At 38.1% G+C, this 16,491-nt stretch overlaps 1 protein-coding gene and 1 long non-coding RNA gene across 3 annotated transcripts; one reads left to right on the forward strand and one right to left on the reverse strand.

The window, feature by feature from the left end:
* The first annotated feature begins 2,077 nt into the window (after window positions 1–2,077).
* LOC310728956 (uncharacterized protein) lies at window positions 2,078–7,746 on the forward strand. 2 transcript variants are annotated; one of them, XM_083546872.1, is made up of 5 exons: window positions 2,078–2,196; window positions 4,203–4,331; window positions 4,450–4,791; window positions 6,360–6,404; window positions 6,550–7,746. In XM_083546872.1, the coding sequence occupies exons 2-5, from the start codon at window positions 4,283–4,285 to the stop codon at window positions 6,639–6,641; spliced, it is 528 nt and encodes a 175-aa protein (XP_083402998.1). In that variant the 5' UTR covers window positions 2,078–2,196; window positions 4,203–4,282; the 3' UTR covers window positions 6,642–7,746. The 2 variants fall into 2 exon arrangements, with proteins under 2 accessions (XP_083402998.1, XP_083402999.1); XM_083546873.1 differs by having other exon boundaries at window positions 2,106–2,538; window positions 2,595–4,331.
* Window positions 5,037–6,365, reverse strand: LOC310728967. The gene is made up of 2 exons (XR_014534411.1): window positions 5,471–6,365; window positions 5,037–5,425 (listed from the first exon to the last, which is right to left on the reverse strand). It is a non-coding gene; the product is annotated as an uncharacterized lncRNA (long non-coding RNA).
* Window positions 7,747–16,491: the final 8,745 nt, after the last annotated feature.

A 16,491-nucleotide genomic window follows, 5' to 3' on the forward strand; every position in this document is an offset into this window, starting at 1 on the left:
CTCTCACTCTCTCTCTCTTTCTCTCTCTCTCTCTTTCTCTCTCTCTCTCTCTCTCTCTCTCATGTTTTTAAATCATATATTTACCTTCTTACCTATTTATCCTATATTTACCTTCCCTTTTTTTAACTACCATTTATTTTCAATAATTGTTCATTTATCAATATGATATTTTCATTTAGATCAAATATATGATGCACATTCATATTTAATTAAATATGTAGTAAATGGTTGGTCTTTACTTTTAATCTGAAAGACAGCATTAGGCTCATAAAGGCGGTTGTGCATGTACTGGAAATAAATTCAAAGAAAAGGCATGATCAGGCTTGTTTAGCCTAACACTGGCTTGTTTAACACGTATACAATGGAAACGTCGTGTCCTCTTAAAATGAGTCAGGTGGCTTGTAATCTGAGAGTGTATGCAAAAAATGTGGTGATAAAAATCCCAAGATAAAACAGTTTCTATAGAGACAAAATGCAGCTGCAGCATAAGGCATGTGAAGACCTTTTCCATTTAACAGAAGGACAAGAGATTTAACATCAGAGTTAAAAAGGTACATATATACTTTATATTTCTTTTCTCAGTGACGTGTCCACCTTCCAAAGACAGGGCCTACAGGAAAAACAACGTATGAATAAATGAAGCATGAGATCATGTGATGTACTGAAAAGTCCTCATTTTAGTTCCTCATAATCAGCCAAAGAATTTGCTTGGTTAAGTTTCTGTTGCCAATGAAATGTTACACAGTGACTCATTAAGAATGTTGTAGGACATTTTGATCACTAAAATAAATATGAGATTAAAACACAAGATAAAAATAAAGACACACTTTATAGGTACAGTAATTTATATTTTCTTTTTTAAAAGAATGCAATCAGAACTTTTTTCCTTTTTTCTTTTTAGGAAAACCTACAGATGTTAAAGGTCACAACATCGAGTCAGACCAGACAGGCACATAAACAAAGTGTTTCTCATCTATTACATGCTCTTATGTTTCAGGTTCAGACATGTTTGAACTTGAGAAATAAAAACACCAAGCACACAGACAGTTTTTGAAATTGAAATTGTGAAACCTCACAGAGAGCAGTGTGGAAGTAGGAGGGTAAATTTAACATCTGCACAGACACATGGCTATAAAATCCCCTCCTCATGTGAAACTTTAGCAGTGGGAGATAGTAACTGGGTTTAGTTCTGGTTCTCTGTCGAAAAGCCATTGGTAGATTTTAGAATAAGATTCCAGCACCAAGTACAGATCAGCTCTTCATTTACATGGAATTATACCGAATCTCCATGTTACCTGAAGCATATTTACATTTAAATGTGCGTCCTTCATCTATTGAAGAGCGCAAACCAAAGGCCAAATGAACAACACCCTTTATTTTTTATTCTTTAGTTCTTACCCACAGACATGTGAACATGATCTTCACCATCTGGTACAGTGTGAGTCATGCGTGATCTCCCCTTCTGTGCTTTTATGTGAACAAACAGGGACTTTTTTTTTTTAGCTAAAGACAAATGTAATTTATTAATAAATACATTTTAATCAAAATTACTGTAACCAAAAGCAGTCGGTGAAGCATTTCATCATAACCTCATGACCTGCAGTGTTTGATACATGACTTAGTGAATGATGTGGTGTTTGTTTTCTCTCTCAATAACTTTAGAGGAATTTAGAGGAAACTATTTAATCAAGATTGCTGCTGGTTGAACGGGTTTTTAAATTAGAAAGGGGTAGAACAATCCACAACATGCAGGTGAACATTTTTAACAGTACAATATAATAGACTCTTAGCAGTAAAGTATGAAACTCTCATAAAAATATACACATTCTGAGATAAATCATTGGACTTATCAGACCTACTGTAATGCACAGAGTACACAGAGCTAACATACAATCATTCAAATACATTTCACACAAAAATATTTAACATCGTTTACAAAGGTAATGTGTAAAAATGTGTAAAGAATGTGGTGTTTACTGAGAGAAATGGATATTAATACTTTATTGAAAAACAAATATTTAGGTTTCATTATCCGCCACTAAAGAAACCTCTCCCCTTTAAGAGGAACAGAATGTAGTGGGTGTGGTGTGTAGTGGGTGTGTAGTGGGTGTGGCTTGTACTTCTTAACAGTCTGATACAGCACTTCCTGGTTTATTCTTCTGTGACTTGTTAACGCGGCACTCGCGTATATTCCAGGTAGAAGAAATTATATTTATTATTACATTTAATCTCAGTATATAGTGATATATTTAGCTATATGCTGTATTGGAAACATTATACACTATCTGAAAGAGTTATAACATTTATGTTAGTTTTATGTTGTGTTTTTGTTGAGTTTTTTTTAATAACTAAATCAGATTAAAGTTGTTTTGTTTGTTACTTTCTGATATTAATTCAAGAGAGCTCTTGTTACTTTCAAATGTTCTACATTTTATGATTGTGAAGTTTTCCATTTGTGGGTGGATGAAAGCAGATATAAAGCAGATTCTTGTAAAAATGTGTGTTTTTATATATATATATATATATATATATATATATATATATATATATATATATATATATATATATATATAATAAAACTATGAAATGTACACCTACAAAGTGTGGACGTTTATAATCATATGACTGGACTTGTACAGTCCCCTTGTGGTGCAGTGAGTCACTGCAGTGGAAAAGTACAGGGACTTTTAAGGGCTTTGTTTATTCATAGACTTTGGATTACACAAGCAGCTGCAAGGAAGTGAGTTGTTACAGTATATAATGTGACCTTTGATCAGAAACAAGGTCTGGGAATGAGCAGAAACTCCTGAGCAAAGATATTTTTGCTTTATTGTTAGTCATAAAACTTTTTTGTTTTTTTACCCAAAAAGCAGCCATCCTTAATTCTGACTGCTAAACAAGATTATTATATATGACCATCGTGCTGTAAAGAAAAAACTTCTTTTTGTGAACTTTTTGTAAATTTTTATGTTCTTTGTTTTGACATTTGTGTTTAGCACACTGGTATTTAAAAAACATGGTAATACAAAGAATCTGTACTGTTTTTAATACTGGCTCTGCATATTTAGCCATAAATGTGTGTTTGCTCTGTGAGAAAATTGTGTCTCATTGTTCTTTATATGTTGGTGCTTAGGACACTGAGGAAGAAAACACATCGTTTATCATATACTTTGTTACACTTGCTAAATATTTCCAAAATGTGCAGTGTAATATTAGTTGGGATGCACATTTTTTACAGTGCAGTGTTTTATGCAGTGTTTGTACATGTGTATCCTGTGCATAACACTATTACTAGTCTGTAATTCGTGGTAAACGTATCATTAAATAGGGCACATGGAAGCCAAAGTGTTGCTTGAGTTGTATCTAGACAAGACATTGGGGTGTTGAATCTGGAGGTATTGAAGCATATCGGTAGCAAAATTCATTTAAAATATAATGTGCAAAATGGAACAATATTTAAGACATTTTCTATTATATGTGCAAAGTTGGTGCAAAAGGAAAATAAAAATTGAAATGAAATTATCAGTTAAGTTTGCCATTTCCAACAGTAGTTTTAATATGAAAACTACATACTCATTTTAATGCTTCATACATTGCATTAAAACAAAAATGTCTCTCTTACCCAAATTGATTGGATATGTGTGACGTGTCCAAGCAGAAATGGTAGCAAATTGATCATTTAAATGTAAATAATGCATTCCGAGCCAAAACATACCGCAAAAAGGACAAAATGGTGATTTATATCTCTTTTTAAATGCAACTGACACTCAAAATGGTCATTTGAAAAAATGCATTTTTATTCAACACCCTGCAAAGTCGATGCGAATTTAACAATGCATTCAGAGATGACCACACCCACTCTCCATCCTGGCAAAATCCGTCCAGCACTTATAAAGCGTTAAAATTAGCATATTATTGGCATATTAAAACTACTGTTCTAAATGTCAAAAGTAAATTATATCATTTCATTTCCTTTTTGCACCAAACGTTGCTCATATGGTAACTGAATATGTAAATTTCAATACAGAAATAATTTTTTCCATTTTGCATATTGCATTGGCATTTTCCATTTTAAATAAAAATTCACTCCCTCTATGCTTCCATATAGAAGTACTTATAAAATAATTAATCATTGCTGCTTTTCAACATGAACTATATTTTCTATAGATATTTATTTGTATATATTTTTTTCTCTGTTATAGTTTTCGTTTGCTTGTTTTAGGAAATCTACATACATCCTGCAGAATCTGAAGGCTGTATGTATATTTCCTAAAACAAGTCAATGATGACGTTTTCTACCATCTGCACCGTTTGGATCACCATCTGTGTGTGTAAGTAACCAGCGGATGTCAATAAAATAAAACAAATAAATGAAATCTAAGATTATTAACACAGGAGCATTAGCTTAAAAGTGCTAACATTAATTGAGACTTATTTTTCCCTTCTCAGGCCTGGTCTCTGCAAAAAATTCAATCAAGGCTGATGTGAGCTCCACAGTTATCCTGCCGTGTGAACTGAGAGTGCGGAGTGAAACTCCATACATTAGGTGGAGCGCTGCTGATGAGGACGTGTTTGAGCGTAGTGGGGAGGAGTTCTTTGAGGGTCCGAGATATCAGGGTCGTGTAAGCCTTTCTGCAGAGAATCTGCGTAATGGGGACTGTTCCTTAGTTTTGAGCAATCTGACCCTTAATGACATGGGTGTGTATAGGAGCTACCAGGCAGAAAAACGCACAAAAAGATCTGTTCAGGAAAAATGGAGTCTGCTCAGTGTTATTCAACTCTCAGTCACTGGTAAGTGTTGAAGCTACAACTGTACACACACTGACACAATGGTGCTGGAAAACAGGGATATGTGGAGAGTTATTAAGTTTTCTAGCAAAAACTTTATGTATGGAAATTTAAACTCAACCCAGTATAAGGTTCTTGGCAATCCTAATTGTGTTCTGCGCTACATAAATAATTAAAACAAGACAGGGCTGAAAGTCTAGAATGACGTGCAACTTGGATGATACTAGAAATCTGAAATAATGAATGTGAAACAAGAAGGACACCATTGACCATGAAGGGATTTTAAACTGCTCTCTACAGTGCTGAAGAACCACTACACCAGCACCGTCTGAAAACATCCTGATGGAAAACATCACCATCCTGGTTTATGGGAACGGGTCCAAGCAGGACAGGTGAACTTTCCAAAGGTTGGTGGGGTGATCAGCTGAGCTTCCTCAAACACTGAGCTCCAACCAGAAGGACTATTTGAACATACACCTATAAATACAGAGCTTGATTCCTTTGCACAACATCTGCAAACCTGACAATCTTGCATATCCTGTATTTATAAATATTTATGAATTGTTAACATTTTAGCTACAAAATCTCTTCCTGTTGTACACTAACACTCCACAAGACCTGCTGCATTGGACATGCTCTGACCCAGTTGTCTAGCCTTCAGAAATTGACCTTTGTGAGAGACACTCCTTATGCATCTTCACTTTTCCTGACAAAGGTGACCAAAGTGAAGTGAAAAAAAAACTTACAAATATCATAAGCGCGTATGTTTAAGGACAATATGTGGTGTATCAGTAACCACGGCATGTGCTTAAAGGTGGTGCCATGAATATCCTCGGTTTGGAGCAACATCAGAGTCATGAGGAGCAGCAGTGTCTTCCATAGGTGGTGGTGTCTGGGAGTCTGTGCTTTCCACAATATTTCACTGCAAGTGATTATCTTCCCTTTGAAGAAACCTGAAGATACTTGCTGAAACTTGCTCTTGAAATATGTTCCAACAGAATACCGCTAAGACAAAAGACAAAAAAAGGGAATTTACGCAGAGTTCAGTCAAACGTGTTGAAGAGACTCCACACTCTTCATATTTTGTAGTGCACTAAATAAATATGGAGAGTGGAGATGAGATTGATAAGAGCTGTGTATAAAGACATTCAATGGTAAGGACATAAACCAGCCCTGAAAAGTCGAAGGTTGGTAAAAAAAATAAATAAATAAAAACAGAATTGCCAGAGGATCACATAACCACAACCTCATACAAACCCACCTTCTTCCAACAATTGCCAACATTTGAAAATCACTGAAGCACCATGTTTGCTGCTGACTACCATAGATCAGGAAATGCCTCCAGTGGCAGGATGTGAACATTATGTAGTGCATGAATATATATATATATATATATATATATATATATATATATCATTTTTCAGGAAGTGATAGAAACTTAAATTCAAAAAGGAAATATAAAAAAACAGAACATATTCCAGAAATGGAATTGTATTGAATGTACAATGTATTATTTGGTTAAAATGGAGGTAAAAGGGAGATGATAAAGATATGATTTTTACCCTTTGCAGAACCTGTGCTTAAAGAAACAAATGAAAAGACGTCTATAACATCAGGTGAATCAGCTTTACTTTATTATCTACAAACCAGTTTGTGTATTTTATAGTTTTACTTTTCTCAACATGGTCCATTAGCATGAAGCAGGTTAGCTTTATATTATTATATAACTAGATATTAACTTTAATTTGTGTTTCTGTGCAGGTGAAACAAGAATGAACTCTCCTCCAGCACAGCTCTTGCTCTTGTCCTTTCTTTCGTGTTTTCTCTTAAAGTTCTTATATCAAGAAACGTGAGTGAGGCCTACAGTTGTGCAGAGGACTAAGAGATTTATTCCAGCACCACTCTAAAACAAGCTGTGAAACAAGAAGTTGGTGACAGGAGGTCAATAGCTGTGATTAGTGGTGGGAACCTGGGCTCACGTGAGCACAGCTCACACTGGCCTTACACAATAATCTGCTCTTTGAATTCAAAGAAAAACATCTCTAGGTTACGTATGTAACACTGGTTCCCTGAGGGAACGAGAACATGCGTCGAAACGCTTTGGGTCCCCAAAACTCGAGTTCCTGAAGGGAACCAAAAGACAGATGGTTCAAAAAGTAAACAAATTTGGCATTTATATACTATTAAGGTGTCTAAAAAACGCTCTTAAAAATCTAATAAGGGGTCTAAATTCACGTCATTTCAAAGAGCTGGAAAGTAAATTAACACCAGGTGGTAATGAAGGCGAAGCCTCTTACGGTTTGCTCATGCGGAGTACAGGGATGGAAGCGTTTTCAATGTCGATAAAGTTTGGAAAAGGTAAAGAAAAAAAAAAGTGTTGATGCTTTAATTGGGACACTGTTGGTCAACAGATCTGAGGGAAGTTATATCAGCTCGAACACAATAAGAACATTTGGCCAAAAAAATTCTTCCTAATGAAAGTGGAAAAGGTTTTGGACATTTTTTTTGTGATCTGCTGGATTTCAGTTCTACTTGCACAACTGCAGTGCTATGCACTATGGAGAAAACTAACAGCATAATGTCAGTTTTTTTTTTTTTTTTTTTTTAAATATATATAAAGTCTCATTACATGTATTTGTGCAAAAGTGCTATGTGCAAGAGAACACAATGCATTAATAATAAAAACTGTATAAAATCTTGTATTTCATAATATTTTCATCTGTATAAAATCTTGTGTTAATCTTATACTCCAGTACTCATGTTAGTTCTCACTCTACAGTGTTCTGTAGTGTTTAAAGACTATAATCACACTCTTTTGAGTCTGGTTCCTCTCAAGGTTTCTTCCTCATAACATCTAAGGGAGTTTTTCCTTGCCACAGTCACCACGGCTGCTCATCAGGGATAAACACACACCATTCACATGTAAAAAGCACTATACAAATACAAATTTATTTAAATGAATTTGCTCTTATTATTTCTATTGTGTAAAAGAAATTATGACAATAAGGAAGTTCAGTGAGCATGTGGCCATGATTAGTTTCAAATATTAATCAGAAATTCAATTTACACTCAATATACAATTATTTAAAACTTAAAAAATTAATACAGTATACTGAATATATACACCAATCAGGCATAACATTATGACCACCTGCCAAATATTGTGTTGTAATAGTAGTAATAATAAAGAATAGTATAAGTAATAATAAAGAAAGAGGAGGAAAAAAAGAAAACCAAAGGTAACAAATGTAATATATTGAAAGGGAATAAATCAACCTAGTGGACAGAAAAAACTAGAGTTTTGTGCTTGTATGCAAATGAAAGAAGTCTTTTGCCTGGACTTTAAACAAAAGCTAAGGACTTGAGAGCCTTCGTGCTTTGCTCAAATAGTCAGGACTTCAGGTGTGGCTCATTTTGGCTGATTATTTCTGAGACGTCCTCTGCCTCCCTCTAGTGGCTGAAGATGCAGCTGAACGCTGGACTGGCTGGTAATAATTCACTTATTTCAGAAGCAGTCCAATGGACTAAATTATTTTTGAATAACATCCAACATAACGATTACTATTTCTTCTCTTAATGAATTAACAATCATTTAATTAAAGAAATAAAACTGCTAAGGACTGCTCATTGCAAATGAGTTCTTTTAGTGACAGGAGAGAACTGGCAATACCCAGTGCTCATGGGCACATGTGAAGATTGGGATATAGATTTGCTGATTGCCAGAATATTTGGTCCAAAAACTAAATACCTTAACATTGCTGCCAATTAAAATGATGCTATATGAGAGTATGAAGTTTTGTCACTTGTGAATAACATCCAATATACTGAAAACCCTCCCCTCACCTGAAGAAAACATCTCAAAGCATTGGTGTATGTGCTGGTTTTTATACCAGCAATTTCACACTCAGCAACAAAATGTTGAAGTCCCATTTCTGGTGTTCGGTACTGACAAAACAAAAATCTATTGTTTTTATTTTTTATTTATTTTTATTTTTTTTACAAAAGTGTTGCTACCACAAAACTGACTGCTGATCATGACAGCACTGTCACGAGGAACACAATGTTATATATGGATTATTAACATTTTAATTTTAACCCCATGATTTAACCCAAAATACCTGATGCTGAGATAAAGAAGGGATATTTTTGGGCCAGCAATTAAACTATCAAAGAGTTTTTCAATCACCACAGTTGCCTCTAATGCTAAAGCCATTTTTTTACATTTATTTTACAGCACAATAAATATGTTACTTTATACAAACCCGATTCCAGACACTGTACAATTTGTGAATTAAAAAGTAATGCAATTATTTACAAATCTCATAAACTTATATTTTATTCACAATAGAATATAGAAACATATCAAATTTTGAAAGTGAGACATTTTGAAATGTCATGCCAAATATTGGCTCATTTTGGATTTCATGAGAGCAACACATTCCAAAAAAGTTGGGACAGGCAGCAATAAGAGGCAGGAAAAGTTAAATGTACATATAAGGAACAGCTGGAGGACCAATTTACAACTAATTTGGTCAATTGGCAACATGATTGGGTATAAAAAGAGTCTCTCAGAGTGGCAGTGTCTCTTGGGAGTCATGATGGGCAGAGGATCACCAATTCCCCCAATGCTGCGGTGAATAATAGTGGAGCAAAATCAGAAAGGAGTTTCTGAGAGAAAAATTGCAAAGAGTTGGAAGTTCTCATCATCTACAGTGCATAATATCATCCAAAGATTCAGAGAATCTGGAACAATCTCTGTGTGTAAGGGTGAAGGCCGGAAAACCTTACTGGATGCCTGTGATCTTCGGGCCCTTAGACGCCACTGCATCACATACAGGAATGCTACTGTAATGGAAATCACAACATAGGCTCAGGAATACTTACAGAAAACACTGTCGGTGAACACAATCCACCGCGCCATTCACCGTCTCCGACTAAAACTCTATAGGTCAAAAAAGAAGCCATATCTAAACATGATCCAGAAGCGCAGGCGTTTTCTCTGGGCCAAGGCTCATTTAAATTGGACTGTGGCAAAGTGGAAAACTGTTCTGTGGTCAGACGAATCAAAATTTGAAGTTCTTTTTGGAAAACTGGGATCCCATGTCATCCAGACTAAAGAGGATAAGGACAACCCAAGTTGTTATCAGCGCTCAGTTCAGAAACCTGCATCTCTGATGGTATGGGGTTGCATAAGTGCATGTTGCATGGGCAGCTTACACATCTGGAAAGGCACCATCAATGCTGAAAGGTAGATCCAAGTTCTAGAACAACATATGCTCCCATCCAGATGTCATCTCTTTCAGGGAAGATCTTGCATTTTCCACCATGACAATGCCAGACCACACACTGCATCAATTACAACATCATGGCTGTGTAGAAGAAGGATCTGGGTACTGAAATGACCAGCCTGCAGTCCAGATCTTTCACCCATAGAAAACATTTGGCACATCATAAAGAGGAAGATGCGACAAAGAAGACCTGAGACAGTTGAGCAACTAGAAGCCAGTAATAGACAAGAATGGGACAACATTCCTAAATGCACAACAACTGTTTCTAAATGCATTTTTGCAGTTTTTTTTCTACTTACACAATTATATAGGTATACATAGATATATTGTTTACAATAGAGAGTGCGATATTTTTTAGATACATTTTTTTTTTTGGGGGGGGGGCACAACCCTCGAATTGGGGTTGGGGGGGTGGAAGAGGAGACATGTCCCCTCCGTCCCTCCCGGGATTTACGCCTATGTTTTTACCAGCGGATTAAAAAAAGACACGCAGTAACAGGAAATCAGCAGTGAAAAGAGAAATTTTATATTTCACCAAATCAATGGATTAAAACTAAAGTAACGAGTCTGTGTTGAAAATGTAAGAAGTAAAAAGTACAGATATTTGTGTAAAAATGTAATGAGTAAAAGTAAAAAGTTGTCTGAAAAATAAATAGTGGAGTAAAGTACTGATACCAGAAAAATCTACTGAAGTACAGTAACGAAGTATTTGTACTCCATTACTTCCATCCTCTGATTGGCAGTAGTTGGGCTTGAAACCGTAACCTTTCGATGAGTAACAAAGCCTTAACGGTTAAGGCTTAACCATTGAGCTACTACATCTGGTGACATCTAGTGGACAAAAATAGGAAACACAAAGAAAACAAAAACAAAAAACGGAGATCCAGCCAGAGACATTCTTGATTAAAAAAAAATAATAAAAAATTTCTGCTGCAATCTACCAGAATGATGATAAAACAAGGGTGGACTTTTCATCCCTAATAAGACAATTATCCCAAACACAGCAAAAGAAACTGCCAATGCCAACATGAAAGAAGTTGGTTTGAAATCTTAACAAATTTAATACAAATAAATTTTTTTTTTAAATAGCGCTGTAACATAAAATGTGGAGTAAGTGAAGCACTGTGAATACTTTCCCGATGCACTGTATGGACATCTTTGCATATGTGAATTGCATGGGTTGTTACCAACATCTGGTGAAAATATTATGTCAAGAGCACCTCTAGAAATACACTTTATCACCAAAAGTATTGGTCACCTGGTCATAAGGTCATAAGCATCACATTCCACATTTAGTCCCAATTTGCGCTTATAATTCCCTCCACTCTTCTGGGAAGATGTTCCACTTGATTATGGAGTGTGCATATAGATATTTGTGTTCTTCAGCCACAAGGGTGTTATGAAAGGCAGGTACTGATGTAGGTGAGGAGACCTGGGGTGCAGTCAGTGTTCACATTCATCCCAAAGGTGTTCAGTAGGGATGAGATCAGAGCTCTATAGCAGGCCACTCAAGATCCTGCTCTCCAGAGAATGTAAAGCAGATCTTCAAGAAGCTCACTTTGTGCACAAGGGCATTACCATGCTGGAACAGGTTTGGGTTAAAGTGAATGCAAAATTGGATTATAGCGCCATCTAAAGACGTTCTGTACAATTGAGTTCCTCCAGATTTGTGTTAACAGTTTGGAAAAGAATCAAATATAGCAGGAAAGGTCAGGTGTCCCAATACTTTTAGCAATATAGTGCATGTTTTCTGAGAAAAAATGTGACCTGTTCGATTCTTATTTTACCTGCTGTATTACAGTAATATATAATATAAGTAACATACCTTCAAACTTTATGCCTAGTGTATGTTTTATGTCTATTTAAATGTTTTCCAGAGAAGAGCATGCGGGATCCTAGAATAGATAGAGCCATTGGAGTTTATAAGAAAGTGGTGTCTGCTTTTTCCAGGACCTGGAAAAAGAAAAAAAAAAAGCACCTGTTGATGCACAAGAGCAGCTGAACCTACCTCAAAAAAGAACTGATCACAAAGTCACCAACAACATGGGTTTCAGCACATGATTGAGATTTTCTTGAGCAAAAAAGGCCATTGGTCATGTTTTAACTGCAAACAAAAAACTTGTGCCAACATGGCAAGATGTTGAGGTGCTGAAGGTGGTGAGTGAACCACTTTGTTCTCTGCTAGAATTTACAGACGCTCTGTCAGGTGAACAACTCGTAACAGTTTCTTAGATAAAACCTATGTTGTCCTTGTTCAACACTGAAGTCCTGGTGGTGAAGTCTGATGACACAAACCTACCTTTCTGGAGTATCCAAACTCACATGAACTCACATGAACGCTGCTTTGAAAATGCTACAGTAATGATGAAACTTTGGAACAGTCTTCCGCACAGTGTTCGGGCTCAGACACACTCTCCCAGTTTAAGTGCAGATTAAAGACGTATCTTTTAGCAAGTTCTACACATAACACATATCACATATCATAACTTTGTGCTCCAGAACATATGATCACATGTACATTATCAACTTGTGCTGTTAATATCATAAACAGCAGCTACGCTAATTCCTCTCCACTGCTCCTCTTTCTCTCCCCATCCCGAGGCATCCTAAGGTTGCTCCAGCTCCAGTGACGTTCCACCTCATGAAGATTATGGACCTTTAAAGAAGTAGATTCCGACCCCGCAAACAACCATCTAGAGACGCACCAGCGCCATTTGAAAACCACTTCATGTAGAGTTTGGACATTCGACCTCTTTAAATGTTTAAAGGCTCTGGCTTGGAGAAGCTGGTGTTGGATCTATGATAGTTTCGAAATGTTGAGTTATTTTATGAGTTGCTCAGTAACTCCTGGTTAATCCACATGATTTAAACCAACAAATAATTATAGCGTGTTTGTTTTATGTTACTGCAAAGGTGCCGGTTGATCAACCAACTTCTCTGAATGAGTTAGTGTGTGTGATTAAAATGATGTGCCTGTTCTTTTTTATTTACACCCTCTCTAACTGTAAAACGTCTGCTGGATCCCTCAATATTCCTACATCATTCTTTTGTGTTAATGCCAGTGTGCCCATTTTATTTGTTGAGAAGGGATCTTATGACTGCTCTTAATTTCTCAAAGTCTTTTCAGGGGTCTAGTATTGTGATTCGCACTGCCTCTTTACAAGGGCACTCATTGAAAACTAATGCCAGCTTCCTGTCCATTGAGTGTCCAATGACACTCCTGAATCCTTTCCAGAATAAAATTTCCTTTCTGATCCCATAATGAATGGCATCCCATAAGAATGAGGTTGGTTTTGTGCAATGTGAGCCTTATGCTGCGAAAGTGAAACATTCTAATCCTGTATCTGTCAAACAATATACTATGACTGAAGTGAAGGCTGATGTGATTTACCAAATTCTGCAATCTCTCATTGAACTACTTCTTCTTCTTCTTTTTTTGGCTGCTCCCATTAGGGGTCGCCACAGCAGATCCTCCTCCCGAGTCTCCTGAGTGCAATCGTCAGTCATTCACTTTCACGTGGCTAGTACACCTGGACGAGACTACCTAAGAGGTATAATGACTCACCGACTGTGTTCTCTTGGGTAGTACACAGCTCCCTTTCTGATCTGCAGCTACCTACTGGATCTTCTGTCCTGCAATTATGCAGATGATCCGCTGACCGTTCTACCTGCATCCAGGCCACATTTGCACCTGGCATGAAAAGGGTTCAAAGTCTTTAAGAAGAAGCTACAATTATGTCTGCCTGAAGTGAAATACCTTGGCTTTCTGCTGTCCAAAGGGAAATGGCAGCTGGCTCCTGACCGTGTTCAGCTGATTCTGGATCCCCACATTCCTGAAACTCAACAGGCTCTTTTAGCTTTTTTGGGATTGAATAACTGTTGTCAGTGGATTCCAGACTGCTGTTATCACGACAAGGTGCTCTGCGGTACATTGAAACATCATAAACATCATGAGCCTGCCAGGCTACAGTAAACCGTTTCAACTGTATGTCTTTAAACACTCCAGTGCTGCTGTGGGTGTTCTTGCCCAACAACACGGTGGGGTTTGTGCATATTTCTCAAAAACTATGGACAATATCACTAAGGGACTGCCCTCATGCTTGCGGGCAGTAGAAGCATGTGCACTTCTGGTATTGGATGCTAAACAAATGGTTCTCTCACATCATTTGGCCCCCACACTCTACACATCAGGTACAACATGTACTTAAGAATATACAAATAAAACACATGACTGCACAGCGCTGCTGTGGTTATGAAACAATCCTGTTATCCACTGAAAATTTACTAAGAGCTAAGAGATTCCTCAGCTAATAGTCCTATTGTCACTGCAATGCAGCGTCTACTTTATTCTCAGGATGATTGTGAAATTGTGAATTTCCTTTGGCTGCTATGTCCAAGCATAACTGTTTTTCTGAGTTTTCACATCCCTTATCACCCATAATCCTCTCATGCTGTAAAACAAATTAACAGGACCTTGAAATCCAAACTGACAAAAGCTATGCATCATGCAGGAACATCTAATGGGGTTGAACTACTTTCTGCCATTGTTGCTGAAAATTAGAACAACCCCAAACAAAACTACCAAACTCTTGGGTGAAGAAATTCCAATGCCCTGTAGCTGTAGCAGACAAGGACTAGGTGCATCCTGTCAATTAGATGTACTTATTTTAAGTATGGTGGCATGGCATTAGCTGGCAGCAGCCTCTCTGGATCCAAAAATGGTGCTTTTACTGTATTTAGCCAGACTTTGTACAATACATGGACACCGGAAACAGCTGTGTTCATGTGTACAACCACCAGACGCTGTTACGGTACAGGAATCATGCAACTACTAATCTGCATGAGGAAGTAATTAATAACCCTCGCGACCTCGGCTTGCTGCGACCTCGGGCACAAAGACCAGGCCTCGGTGTCACCTGAGGCCGGTGGCCAGGAGAGGGAACGTCAGAAGCGCTGTTTGAGGAAGCGGGAGCATTGCAAGCGGGCCGGTGTCTGTGCTAGGCTAAGTGCTAACCCTAGGACAAGTTCATTCCACCACCTCTTCCCCGAACAGAGAAAATCCTTAATGTATACTTACCTCTCATTTTGAGAGAAGTAAGACTTGCAGTGGTGGCATGTGTTTATATGAACACGGAATTGTGCAAAAACTCAAGCTCCACAAGCTCATCGCTTGTGGAGTTCATAACTGTAAGATGCAGACCATTTTATTTACCACGGTAATTCACCACTGCTTTCATTGTCGGAGTGTCCATTCCTCCAAGGGCTAATGATAAGGAGGCACTGTGTGCACTCTATGGCGCTATTAGCAACCTGCAGAATGTTTGCCCGACGGATTGTTTATTATCGCTGAAGAATTCAACCATGCAAATCTCAGGACTGTGCTTCCTAATCTCTATCAGGACTTTGCAATGAGAGGAGCAAACAAGCTGGATCTTGTTTACACAAACACCCCTGCCGCGTATCGTGCGAGGCCTTGCCCCAATCTCAGCTACTCCGACTACATCTCTGTTATGCTAATTCCAGCATACAGACCGCTCATCAGATGCTCGAAACCGTTGCTGAAACAGGTGAAACCCTGGCCAGCAGGAGCCACCTCTGCTCTTCAGGACTGTGCACTGACTGGGACACGTTTAGGGTGGCTGCAACCAACGGCGATTCCATCAACTTGGAGGAGTACACATCATCAGTGACCAGCTACATCAGCAAGTGTGAGATGGTCTTGGACCATCTCCAAGACCATCTCTACACGCTCCAACCAGAATCCCATGCAGTTTTCGTATCATCCAAACCGTTCCACAAATGATGCCATCTCCAAAACCCTCCATTTGGCCCTTACCCACCTGGACAACAAGGACACATATGTATGAATGCTGTTCATAGACTTCAGCTCAGCATTCAACACAATCATCCCTCAATCGATAAGCTGAGCCTTCTGGGCCTGAACACCTCCCTCTGCAACTGGATCCTGGACTTCCTGACTGGGAGACCTCAGTCAGTCCGGATCGGGAACAGCATCTCGAGCACCACCACACAGATCACTGGGGCCCCTCAGGCCTGTGTGCTCAGCCCACTGCTGTTCACTCTGCTGACTCACGTCTGTATAACAATGCACAGCTTAAACTACATCGCCAAATTTGCAAATGACACGACCGTGGTGGGTCTCATCAGCAAGAACGACGAGTCAACGATGTGTCAGAGAGGGGGTGCACCAGTTAACAGCCTGGCGTGGAGCCAACAACCTGTCTCTCAACATTGACAAAACCAAAGAGATGGTTGTGGACTTCAGGAGAGGAATCGATGGATCCTCAGTGGAGATCGTCAAGAGCACCAAATTTCTTGGTGTTCTTATGGCGGACAACCTCACCTGGTCACTCAACACCAGCTCCATCACCAAGGAAGCCCAGCAGTGCCTCTA

The sequence above is a fragment of the Silurus aristotelis genome (genome assembly GCF_946808225.1).
Source record: "Silurus aristotelis genome assembly, chromosome: 7".
Taxonomy (NCBI): domain Eukaryota; kingdom Metazoa; phylum Chordata; class Actinopteri; order Siluriformes; family Siluridae; genus Silurus; species Silurus aristotelis.